General features: G+C 36.2%; 1 protein-coding gene across 2 annotated transcripts in view; it reads right to left on the bottom strand.

The window, feature by feature from the left end:
- Positions 1 to 2127: 2127 nt before the first annotated feature.
- Positions 2128 to 14095, bottom strand: part of LOC111863164 (protein spire) — a 65083-nt gene continuing 53115 nt past the window's right edge. For both annotated transcript variants that reach the window (XM_023849216.2, XM_023849218.2), the window contains exons 6-8: positions 13911 to 14012; positions 12621 to 12922; positions 2128 to 8807 (exon numbers count right to left, since the gene is read on the bottom strand). In XM_023849216.2, the coding sequence (XP_023704984.1) occupies positions 8624 to 8807; positions 12621 to 12922; positions 13911 to 14012 (588 nt within the window). In that variant the 3' untranslated portion in view covers positions 2128 to 8623. The remainder of the gene's footprint in view (positions 8808 to 12620; positions 12923 to 13910; positions 14013 to 14095) is intronic.

Raw genomic sequence — 14095 nt, 5'->3', positions numbered from 1 at the left:
TGCTTTATGAGGAATTAGTTTGTACCATTGAATATTTGACGCAATAGACAAGGTGTCGCAGAAACCGATGTTGCTATAACCAAGTTTTACTGTATTACTTTCTAAGATCCATAAGCTAATTCTATTTGACATAAGAAAAAATTGCCTGTCAGTGGAAGGAGTCTATTACTGTACCAGTTCACAAAATGGGTGATAAAACTGACTAGTAATTATCAGGGGATATCACTGCTATCAACTTCATACAAAATTTTATCCAGTATTCTTCTCTCAAGGTTAAGTCCACACATAGACTAAATTATTGGGAATCATCAGTGTGGATTTCGATATAACAGATCAACTACTGATCAGATCTTTTGCATTCACCAGATACTGGAGAAAAAATGGGCGTACGATGAGACAGTACATCAGCTATTCATAGACTTCAAGAAAGCCTATGATTCAGTAAGGAGGGAAGTATTGTACAATATTCTGATAGAGTTTGGGGTACTCATGAACTAGTTATGCTGGTTAAAATGTGTTTAAACAAAACATATAGTAAAGTCCGTGTAGGTAAACATTCGTCCGATAATTTTCCTGTTCAGAATGGTCTGAAACAAGAAGATGTTTTATTGCCACACTCCTTTTCAGCTTTGCTTTAGAATGTGCCATTAGGAAGATCCAGGAAAACCAGGTGGGACTGATATTAAATGGGACATATCAGCTGTTGGTCTACACTGATGATGTGAATCTACTGGGTGATAATATAGATACCATAAAGAAAAACTTGCAAACTTTAATTGACCCTAATAAGGATGTTGGTCTAGAAGTAAACACAGAGAGAACTAAGTATATGTTTCTGTCTCATCACCAAAAGGCAGGGCAAAATCATGACATGAAGATAGGTAACAGATGTCTTGATGGTACAGCTCAGATATTTGGGAACAACAATAACAAATCAAAACATGATTCAGGAACAAATTAAGAGGAGACTGAACTCAGGTAATGCTTGCTACCATTCAGTTCAGAACCTTTTGTCTTCTCGTCTGCTGTCAAAAAACATAAAAATTAGAATATACAACACTATAATTTTGCCTGTGGTTCTGTGTGGGTGTGAAACTTGGTCTCTGACACAAGGGAGGAATATAAACTGAGGGTGTTGAGGAGAATATTTGTACCAAAGAGAGATGAAGTGACAGGAGGTTGGAGAAAACTGCATAATGAGGAGCCTCATAACTTGTACTCTTCTCTAAGCATAATTAGAATGATCAAGTCAAGGAGGATGAGATGGTAAGTGCATGTAGCATGAATGGGGGTGAAGAGGAATGCATATAGGATATTGGTGGGAAAGCCAGATGGAAAGAGACCACTGGGAAGACGAAGGTGTAGGTGGGTGGCCAATATTAAAATGGATCTTAGAGAGAGAGGATGGGATGGTATGGATTGGATTGATCTGGCTCAGGATAGAGACCGGTGCAAGGCTCTTGTGAACATGGTAATAAACCTTCGGGTTCCATAAAATGCTGGGAAGTTCTTGAGTAGCTGCACAATTGGTGGCTTCTCAAGAAGGTCTCAAATTCATGAGTGAGTGAGTGAGTGAGGTTCATTAATAAATATGCTGACTAGAATGAATGACTTTTTTGAGGGAGGGAATGGATTATGAGGAAGGAAGATTTCAGAATTTGCTCCTGGTTTTTAATGACTGGAAAAGAAATACTGGTGGAGATGATTTCTATAAAATTTATAAAACATAAAAAAAACTCCTTTCTGTAAACAAAAAGCAGAAAACAGTCGAACTGCTTAAATTTTAATTATCTATAACAAACCCAAGAATGCTGTGAAGACGTGAAATATTTGCTGTGAAGCTGCAAGATCTTCTTGTAACTAAAATGTATGCGGTGAATTAAGGTTGTCAGTATGATTTGAGCCCATTCCCCTGCAAGTGCTGACTGAATGTCATTTTTCACAGTCTCATAAACTTACATGGTCTGTGAAATTTTATCAAGCAGTACTTCAAACTGTGAATTTTAAAATGAAAAGTAACAAATATATTCCTAAATATAGTATGATTACTCTCAATTTTGCAGTTTCTAAATAACATACAACTTATGAGAATTCTTCTGAACAGAGAATGAATCCACAACACAGATGTTAATTTCACTTTCACATATATTATGCCATGCAGATAACAGCACATACTCAGACTAGGAGATAAAGATTTCATAAGTGGTAGGCATAAAAGATTGTCAGAATAATTGTCCCTCATATACCTATTAAGTTTACAAGTAGTATAACAGACACAGCCCAGGTGCCGTTCATATCATTCTGCCACTATGCAGGTCTGAACAAACTAAAAGAACCATTACAATCTGGACTGGCAATGTTTATGCAGAACTTCACATTTACTATCCAAAAGAATACCGACTACTTCCACAGTATAGATACAGATTCTAATAACAGAGTTATACATAATGAAATACAAGACTCAATGGCCAAAATAAAAACATAAAGCCTAATATCTGCTAACCTTTAATTTCCGTGCAGGACAAGGATGATAAGATTGTAGGTAATTCAATGCCGAAAGACATCACGTTTAGTGAACTTGAAAGGACTGACAAGGAATCAGTCATGGACCATTTCAAGGTACTATCACAGCATCTACTTGAAAGGACTGATAAAAATCATGTAAACCCTCAGGATAATCAGTATATTGACAGATGTATGAACGAGATGTCTCTACAATACAAGAATCAGTGTTTCTTGCACCAGCTCAACTCAGGTACGTGCAGAACAAAGTCTTCTTGCAGAAGTATGTCACATTTTGAAGGTTAAATAAAGAGAATTTTTATATACAGCATTCTATAAAGATTCCCACAGTTTGCTGTTGTGTGAATTATAGTGTCAAAAAAATGATGGTGGGGCTTCAGGAGGCACTGTTTCCAAATCCACAAAAAGGCATCACAATGAACGTTGTACCTTCAAATTCTTCCACTCAAACACTTTCATGAGCATGCACCATAATTTTTCAGCAAGGTGACACACTGCCACATTTCTCAAAATGTGTTATGGAAGTTCTTAGTCTAACATTTTCTTGAAGATGGATTGGTAGGGGTGGTTCAATTCTGTGGCTACCTAGGAGCTATTATTTGACACCACTTGATTTTATCTTTTGGGCTAGGTAAATTAATTACATTTATGTGGACAAACTTTAGGACCTCAATCACTTGAAAACAAGAAGAGAAGCTGCTGAGCAAGTAACAAGAGATATGCTACATCATGTTATGGCAAGAGGTGAAATATTGATTACACATATGCAGGGTCACAAACAGTGCATGCATGAAAAATTATTGTTGGAAGCAATTTGAAGTTCACTTTAAAATAAAATATTAATTTCTTAAACATGTTTTTTTTTCTAATATTGGTTCTTGAAACCCCACCATTATATCCCCCAATCTTAAAAGAGTTCATACCACTATTTAAACAGGATTCTGAATAGAGTATATCAGTTAATGGAGGAAACCAGTGCTTGAATAGTGATACTCTACATGCTGTCCCATAAATCTGGAACCACATGCAAGACAGGTCTTCTCTCTGTCAAAGTTGTGAGTTATGGTAATGGGTAAAGGCGTGCACATAGACATGATTCTTCTGTGTGGAGGGCACAGTGAAAAGTTGCAGAAGTGTTCAACAAACATCCATAATAGTCCCAATTACAAATACCAGCACAGATAAGTTGCTGGTGAAGTTCAAGAACACAAGGTCAGTGTCAGGTAAACCACACAGCTAACTTTCATGATGCATTTCTGATGATGTGATGACAGTAGTGCTTGAAAAATTTACACTGAGCCAAAAGAAGCCTCTGCACTGCAGAACTGCAGAAATGGTAATGTCAAAATCTGGTACTCACTGCATCTTGAAGCAGAATCCTTAGAAAATGCTCTGACTGAGGATGATCCTGATAAGTGCAAGAAGTTCTCTGAATATGCATTGCACTTGGAGAAAAAAATCCTAGTTTCAAAGCAACCATACTTTTTAGTGATGAGGCCACATTATCACTTATTTGCCAGACACAATTTGAACAAACATGGATGAGCTGAATTAAAACCTACTGTAAGAAGAATTATTAAAAGTGAGAATCAGAAATGATTTTGGGAATAAAATAGATTATGATAAAATTAGATGAAGATGAAGTCGAAGGAAACTTTTGTTTCATAATCCTGGTATTTATTCACTGCATGACAACTGAAAATAAAAAGGTGATCTTCATAAATATGTGACAATCCATCTCAGTGTTTCAAGAACAACTGAAGGAGAAATAATTTCAGTATACTCCCACACATTCAAACAATCACTGCATGATATTTTAAATTTAACTGATACTCTTAGTATGTACTTGTTCTCATTATAAGAGAAAAATTTCAGTCAAACTTTTATACATATCTTATGAAAGTAAATTTTGAGTTTTATATCTAAGTTATCTATTAATTTCTTCAGACAATACAAAGTTTTCAGTTTTCTTAAATTTCTTTGTGGAAAATGGCCTTTGAGCAGTAAAATAAAATGCATTAGAAAAGAACACAATACTTCTGAATTAGCTTCAGTGTATTAGATTTTATGAAGATTATATCCTGTGATTTTACAAACATGATATGCTCAATTGCTTTGTACAATTCTTTTTGTTACAAACAAATGCCTTCAGTTTTCATTGGGTGTTATTTATGATAATTCAAAATGAATTTCTGCATAAACACAGATACACAAACTCAAACCACTCACCAAATGGGCACCAGCAGGCACAGACTTCATACATTCTGAACTAGGACAGATAAAAAAAAAATAATAACCAAATAGTAGTAACATGTTTAAGCAACAATATAAATAGATACACCTGCAGGAAAATATACATTAATCATTAATATTTCTTATTGTATATTTTATACATAAACTTGATCTGAATTTGTACTTACATCTATTTATATAATGCTGTATTAAATCTATACACATTGGGTTTGATTGGCAGAAAATATTGACAGAAGAGCCAAACCAAAAAAATTGAACTGTGAATATTCCAGATAATATATTGTACATGGCTTCCTTATAGTTGTTGTTGTTTACAGGGTCGCATACTATTCGAAGAACATGTGTTAATTACACAGCTGCAAATTTAAGAAATTCTACACTTAAACAATTCATGTAAAATACATAATGCGTCACTTAGTGAAGTGATCAGTATGTGTCAGTGAAAGTTTGATTTTCCTCAACTCAAATTTACCACAAAAATACAAATCTAAAACCTTTACATTAATATTATAAAGACTAGGCAATTTTTATTTTCAATAGTAGCTGCAAAACTACTGAAATAAATTCTATGTGCAATTACAGTATTTAACACAGGAACTGCACTTTTATGTCCTATATAAGTGTTTTAAAATATTAAATTCAAACGTTGAAAAAAATACTCATCTTGAATAGGCAGATAAGGTTTAAAATTATAGTCTTAAAATGGATGCTTTTATGTCTGCAATATTCTTGGTTCTAATTGAAACAATTTTTGCATGTTTAAATCTTAAATAGATATATATATATTACATATAGAGCCCTTTTCTTTGAACCCATGCTGATTAATTTTTAAATTAGAAAATGCAAAATTCTTGCCAAAACCTTTAATGAAAAGTGGTGTATATCTGTATAAATTTAAGATAGCAGGTATACACTAGCAACAAAAGGAAGCCTAACATTGTGATATCACTTTAAAGAACAGTCAATTTTATTCTAAGGAAGAGCACAAAAATTATTCAGTAATTTCACTCCACTAAAACTGTCTAACATTTGTGTTTATTATTTGTAATTTCTGGAAAAGGTTTGATTACACGTTAGTTTTTATGATTAACTAAAACTTCACATGTACAATGCATAATTTCAAATTAAATTTTTAAAGACTAATGTCATGACTAGTTCGTCCAATATAGCAATTATTTAAAAGAATAACTTTAGAATGTTATATCTGCACATTTAGTATCCTTTTTCAATAATTATACCTAATAATCATAATATTTATTGAGGACAGGAACAGACAAACAACAAACATTTTGCTCTGTGAGTAATGTCGACTAGCCAACATGTTATCTCAAGAATAATTTTGTAATATTGAATCATATCTAATATAGTACTGTAATAAATGTTGAACTATCATTTTGATGTAACATTGGCCATTAGAACATCAATACTTTCCATGGAAGAAAAACATTATAATATTACATTAACACAGTTCTAGGGACTGACAATGGTACAGCATGTTTCATCACCTATACAGAGGAAAGAAATGTTCTTTCAGTGTTCTAGGTTGCACCTTACAGTGTAGCATCAAATGAATAAAATACACATCCCATTCAATAACAAACTTGACAGTATTCTCAATTCAAAAATAAACTTTTTCCTTCATCTTACAACCTGGACTTATAAATTCCTCAAAGTAACTTGTAATCTAACCAAATTTTGCATACAGCAGTACTGCAGAATTGGTCTGCTGCCCAGAATTTGTCCTCATACAGCACAAAGTTTCAGGCACTGTAGTACAATTGAGTTTTAGTGCACAATTGTTCCATCACTGGAACTACTGGAACAATTCAGAATTAGCAGATCACATGCCAGTAACATGGAGGCCAAATTCAGACTTGAGTAACAACCTTCATTTAAGGAACATTTACATAATCATAATTTAATAAATATGTCAATATTAAAAACCACTGCATCTGATAATTCAGAGAGAATATGATAAGAACTAAGACACCCCAAACTACATAATGATGTACTGTTTTGTATAAAAGAATATATAGATGAAAACTGACCCACAGAATTCCTTTATTCACTTGTAAATAATTCTCTCTATGCATATAATTTCTCTTTCAATTTACAGAGAATGAGAATAAATAATAATAGGCTGTATTCTCAAGTATATTATGGTCCTGTCATTTTGCATTATGCATAACAATGTGTTCTACTTTTATATTGCAACTCTTGAGAACAATTTTGCGAAATAGAAAGGCATAAATGCATCGATTTGTGGACTTTAAAACTTTGAACATTTCAAGTACTCTAGTTAACAATTCTGTGTCCAAAATTTCAATGCTCTACTATTTCAATACTGTAGCTACTGAAGTAAAGATGTATTATAATCAATGGATAAGGCATTTGAGAATTTAGGGGCATCTGAAGTTCTCATAGAGGCCGTTATGAGTTTTATCTTAGATAAACCCACGTAATCTATTGAAAATCATCTGATACTTTGGAGGAACACGTTGCCTCCATCTTTAGGGTTGAGAAATAAACCAAGCAAGAAACCGGCATGAACCAGGAAGCAAGCAGAGCTATCTGCTTGCCGTCCATTTCAGACTGGTTTCTTGCTTGGCCTCCTTTTCAATCCTAAAGATGGAGGCAACATGTCCCTGCAAAACATTGGCTGACTTTCAGTATACTACACATCATTATAATCCCAGAAGAGAGACTCATTTTGGTTACATTCATCGCTTTCACACCAATAATTAACTGTGTCTGTTATAACAGTTTGAACTACCTCCTATGGTGATAGACATTATCTTGTTACTGTAACCATTCTGAGAAGTCTCTTACCTTTCACAAAATTAATCTAATGAAATTAACATGTAATACAGCTTCAGCAATGGTTTATTTAGACTGTTAAGTAGTGAGACCCAAGAGAAGTAGCTTCTGGTGTGATCTGTTTAGAATATGATTTGTTCTCTTAACGATAGTCCCATTTCACTTCCTAATTCGTCCTAGTATCTGACCAACACCCCGTTTCAATCTATCCATGCATAAAAAGAATACACTATTTATTCCAAACTAATTCGAGTTCTGTACTACTGGAATATCTAAATTTTCCTCAATTTGAGGGAGAGAAAGTTCAGCACCTCCTGGAATACAGCATTATTTTCCTCCAAAGAATGAAGTTCTTTTGCAGATGTGAACAATTTATGTGTAATAAATTAGTGTGCATTTAATATGGATTTATTCTCATAACTCAGTATTACTGCAGTGAGCAGACATTTAACTTTCTTATATCTGTAATGCAGTATGAATTACACGATTTCAAACGTACAGAAAAACATACCTGAAATAGGGTAAGAATGACTTGACATATCAGTGTATATTTAAGGGAAACCATAAATAATATTTCATAATTTGTCTGTCAGGCTGTCAGATCTCTAAAGAACAGCTATTTTGATAAAAAGAAATATTGTGATTCTTTATTTCTGGGATGCCATTAAGATCGATTTTCTAGTTTCATGTTTTACATTATTTACATTCCTAATACAATAATATCTTTCCACTTCTGAGTAAATAAATTGTACTATCTTTTTTACACCATGAGATTTTGAACCCAACTACAAGACAGTATTGAAGACAATGATACTACTTGATGCATCATCATCCTCTAATTTCAATATTTATCTCCTTTTTAATATGAAACCAAGACTCCCTGCATTCAATGAAAGAATTATCTGCTAGGAGCCTTGGTGTGCTTTTATCACTCTATTAAAGCTAATTCACAGAGCTGAAGCAGCTTCAGTAGAATGTGTACAGTACATCAACATTGAGTATTTACAAGTATTGACAGGTTCCTCCTATCTTAATATACAGGAGAAAGGTTGAGGGTGAGGTTGCGGATAGCGTTGGTGCGGCTTGTGCGTGAAGACTTTATAATCTGGATCACCATAGTCTTGCAGTCATGACACACATTCATTTGCAGACCCTTCAACTTCTCCTTTTTTGCCTCTGGTCTTCCAACTGTCTTTGACCGACCAAGTCTACTCCTAATGGAAAACATCAGTCAAATAAAGAAATGTTACTACCTCACTTACATACGTTGTCACGTGTGTTAGAGACTTAGATGAGGGTTGGACTGGGGAATCGATTTATTGGATATGCACCAGTCATAACTACAATTAATTATACCACTTTCAAGATTACCATAATTATTACATATAAATAAAGTCTTCTATATCTGCTTTAACTAGTGTTTACTAGGTAACAGATCTAAACAATGGCTATTCCTCTGCATAGTTTACCCCATCCGTTTCCTAGCAACAGATTTTAACACAGGAACTATAACTGTCACACTACAGATATTACTTCCCTACAGACACAAAGTCTTCAAATCACGTGTTAAGTCCTCACTGGCCGACTTCTACTTTTTCTTCACTTTGAACTTCCCATGGCTATATCCTACCAGCATCTGACTCACAACTGCCCTGAAGTAACTAGCTTTTGAATTCACTTCCCTTATAAGCACTCTGCACAGACCGAACGAAAACACAGTCTATATTGTTGATGATGACACTGTGCTGCATAGCATGGTCCGATATATGGAAATGTCTTTACAAAGTTGTTGCCTAGAAACAGATTGCATAACCCCCTTGTTCTATTGTTGCCTGGTGCAGACCACATGGAAAACACAGTTTCCACTATATTGTTGCATGTTGAGAAGTGTTTACTGAGCTGTTGCCTGGTAATGCTTCGATCAAATCTGTTATATCAGTCCAGTGACAGACTAGCTCTTTGTGATGGACCTATCTGAGTAGATGCCTTTCTACCATTTTTACCTGAGAAACGAAACAGATCCAGTTTCTGTAATGTTGTGTTCTGTTTGGAATGCTGCACAATGGTCTGAAGTCCAGAAATCTGGTAATCTTACAAAAAGTCCTCATTCAGAGCAACATATTCTGTCACAGCATCCCAAAGTTCTAGTGTGGTACACAAATCAACATTTTTTCTTGTAGTTTATTTCACAGAAGTTGACTCAAAGTATAATACAGAAGAAGTTTAAGAGATCTGTGAATAAGAACATTCTATGGGAAATTGAAAAGCATAGTTGCAAAGCTATTATTTTAGACAAAATGATCAGACTGCAGTGGTAGAGTGTTGAATTTCCAGCAATGAATTCAATTCCAATCTCCTATACAATGCCCGAAGTACTGGACCATGGTTGACAACATCAAAAATACATCCATATAAATTAATTTTTATTTTCTCCACAATAATCATGCTGAAAACAAATATACGTGGTGCAATCCAAAAGTTCCCGAAATATATTAATAAAAACTATTACATCTTACCTAGATCTTATTCTGCACCATCACCTTCAAAGTAGTCCCCTTGGGAGCACATACACCGATCCCAGCATTTCTGCCACTTTTCAAATGCATCCTGGAAGTCTTTCTTTGTTAGGGTGTTTAGTACCGTCTGTGTTTCCGCTTGAATTTCCTCAACTGTATCAAATCTTCGCCCCTTCAACTTCATTTTCATATTGGGCAAGAGAAAGAAGTCGCATGGAGCTAAGTCTGGCGAGTATGGTGGGTGGGGAACAACTGCCATCTTGTTTTTAGCCAAAAATTCCTGCATAATTTAAGCCGTATGCGGTCATGCATTGTCATGGTGGAATACCCAGTCATTCATGCACCATTTCTCTGGACGTTTTCTCCTCATGTTCTCCCTCAAACGCCTTAGAACATTGCGATAGAACTCTTTATTGACTGTCTGACCAGGAGGGACGAACTCCTTACGAACAATCCCGGCAATATTAAAAAAAAAACAGATCAACATGGACTTAATGTTGCTCTTGACTTGTCGAGCTTTTTTTGGCCGAGGTGAAGAAGGGCTCTTCCATTGCGACAATTGCTGTTTGCTTCCAGGGTCGTAGCCATAAACCCAACTTTCGTCACCAGTGACAACCTTCGAAAGAAAGTTTGGATCCTCTTGAAGCTGTTGCTGAAGTTCCATGCAGACTTCCAAGCGATGCTGCTTCTGTTCATTTTGCAGCAGTCATGGCACAAACTTCGCCGCAATCCTCCTCATGTTCAGTTCCTCTGACAAAATTCGTTGACATGTACCATAACTTAGTCCCAAGGTGTTACAGAGGTCTTGGATAGTCAGTCTACAATCTTACAGAATCAGATCCCTAACTTTCGCGACATTTTCTAGTGTTTTGCCCGTTGATGGCCGTCCCAAACGATCGTCATCATCAGTCAATGTTCGGCCATTTTTAAAACGCTTATACCAATGGTAAGTTTGTGTCTGGCCTAAACTGTTTTCACAAAAAGCTTGCTTCAACATTTGGTGTGTTTCTGCAGCGGTTTTCCCAAGTTTGAAACAAAACTTTATACAGACACACTGCTCTCTCAGGTCAGCCATCGCAAAACCGCAAACTCACGGAAACACAACAATGGAAATATGTTCACCAACAATAAACCCAACCACTCAACTCGACATCACTTGCCACACTGATTCAAGAAGGATGTGCGAGGAGACACCTAGCAGTATTTCAATGTACTCATTGTACCATTCGCACACAAAATTCAAATTTCGGAAACTTTTGGATTGCCCCACATACAATACCATCTCTCTGCAACAATTGGACAACACTGTTACTTTAGTAACATAAACAGCCACCAACCACTGGCCAAAACATTAGGGGGCTCATCCCCACAAGAAGGTCTGCATCATAAGTAATGGGAGGGAGGGAAAACCTACATTCTGCACACTGCTGAGTGCCATCTATCACACTTTGGTACATGTGAAGTTGGATCACAGGTATCTTACTATCCACCACCCATTCTGAATTATGTCACTAAATATGAAACCACCTTCTTGTTGTCTGAGTAATTCATAATAGCTAACTGAATAGTGTTTTTAGCTAAATTACCTTCTAAACATTCTCACTGGTTGTCAGCAAACTGATGATTACCAGCTAGTAGCTACAGTCCATGCTTAGATTCTCACTGATCCTCTGATACTGTTATTGTGCCTCTCTAACTGACAGACCTTAAGAATCCTGTGCTTAGCTTAACTAATATTACCAAACAGAGTGTATGCTACTTTGACTCCAAGGCTAAAAAAGTAGTCTGTTTCATGCATGCGACTTATTACTTCATCATGCTTCTTCCTCACTACATATTTTGGCCATATACAGCTATCATCAGGTATAGTTTATATTGCTAAAATTACTGCAGTGTATGTCAAAATCATATATCGCATGCAAACGTGATATTTTCTAATTAAAGTGAATTAAGCTTGGGATTAAAAGTAATTAATGTCTTAATTTTACTTCTATTGTGGTTGTCATCCATTTATTTAAAAAATATTTGCTTGAGAGTATTTCTCATTGTTGAATTTAGTTGTGCTGCATTCCACTTGAGGTATGATATTACGCGTATTATTGGTGCAGTTCGTAAGGATGTCCAGGATACATCTAGTGAAAACACTGCAGAGGAAAAGCCATTGTTGAGAGCTGTTACCGAGCAATGACTAGTGAAAGCAGACTGAGAAGACTTAATGTGCAGTGATTTGTAGTGTGGAAATCAGAAACAGTGTTATACTTATTTGCAGTTACAACCTGTAAGTGGTGAATCCATACAACATCTATAGGCACACGTACACGTGCCAACACTCATAGTTATATTTTATGTTAAATCTCTTTGCACTTCTTATCACAGGAGGGGCATCTGAAATTTATGACAATTTTTAAGGGGGAGCATAACGTATAAAAGTTTGGGAACCTCTGCTGTAGACAATGTTGAACATCTATGAGAGGGCCTTTAACGTACACGTATGTGTTAAAAGTGACATACCTCCTTTCACTTGTGGTAGTGGTAGTAGAGGCAGGGCTCATGGCAGGGAGTGACTGTGGACCCTCCATGCTGTCTGCCATACTGGAACCAACCCCAGAACATGGAGCAGATATAGATTCTGCACGAGTTAAATTAGGGCTTGAAGGTGCACTCCCCACACTATTGCGTACCATGTCTGGTACCATCAGACGTGACATCAGTGATCTCGGGAATGACTCCTTTGTCTCCTCCTCAGGTGAAGACAATCCAGGACTCAGTGCAAACACTGGTACTCGTGAAAAATGTTCTGTTGGTATTCGCATCTGAAAATAACAAGGATTAAATGTCACATACAAGGAGGAAGTTAACCCAATAATTAAAATAAACCATGAAGCCTGTATCTGTTTATAAGTTGTTGGGATGTAGCTGAGTCCCATGGCCTCCTTTACTAAGCAGCTCATTTAGTCTGTCATTCTCGTCAGTACCATGGTATCCGAGAAGTTTCAAGTGGGATTTGTGGTGGACAAATTGGCGCTGGGGTAGGTTTTCTCCAAGTACTTCGGTTTCCCCTGCCAATCTTCATTCTACCAAATTCTCCATCATCATAATCACCTGGGGCAGGTACAATAGGCCAATCAGTGGGTGCCATGCCAAGTGGACCCAACTCTACTCCAACTGTAATCCCAGATGTATATTTGGTGCTTTGCACTGATGCTGTGCCTGCCACCATCTACTCATCTGGATGGAATAGTTGTACATTTGTACATGCCAAGCAGTCAGATTAGCCATCCCTGCTATATCACCATGAAAATATTTGAACATGAGAGGACCATAGAAACACGTTATAAGGAAAGGCTGAAGGCAGCTAGCATAATGGAGTGTCCAGGTTAAGCAACATGGATTGTGATGATTGGCACCTGACTCCACCCACTGTCCCCCAGTGGTCCACACTGGAACCGAAGGACACCGACTGCCAAGCTCTATTCACTTTTCCCTCTATGGTCTATGCTGGGACAATCAAGACAATATTCTGCAAGTACAGATATAATGTGTAGCCACATCTCTCATCACATCAGTGCCTGATGACGGAGATATACGCAGGCTCTGAAACGGATATCAACTCCCACTGAAGACTGCCCAAGATTACTTCACTGCACAGTCACTGTGAAAGCTTCAACTCATGTGTAACATAAAATTTATTTAATAATATGTTCAATAGCTCAAATTATATTGCAAGTTACTGTAGTTTACTATCCCTTGTCACTTTTCTTTATTGATAGCACAAACTTACAGACTGCTTTAAAGTCTTACCTTAGAGTAACACTTGGCACACACAGTTCTCTTGCAGAGTTTGCACAGTTGACCCCAAGGGCCAAATAATCCGAATCTTGTCTTTAAACACAAGAAGCAAACCTGAAAATATAAACATATATTCTTATGAACAACCTCTGAAAACTAGGTTTTAAAATAACCAAAATATATTATATGTTATGAAT

This window comes from Cryptotermes secundus, unplaced genomic scaffold (genome assembly GCF_002891405.2).
Source record: "Cryptotermes secundus unplaced genomic scaffold, Csec_1.0 scaffold265, whole genome shotgun sequence".
In the NCBI taxonomy this organism is placed as follows: Eukaryota; Metazoa; Arthropoda; class Insecta; order Blattodea; family Kalotermitidae; genus Cryptotermes; species Cryptotermes secundus.
This window is presented reverse-complemented; position numbering and strand designations above follow the sequence as displayed.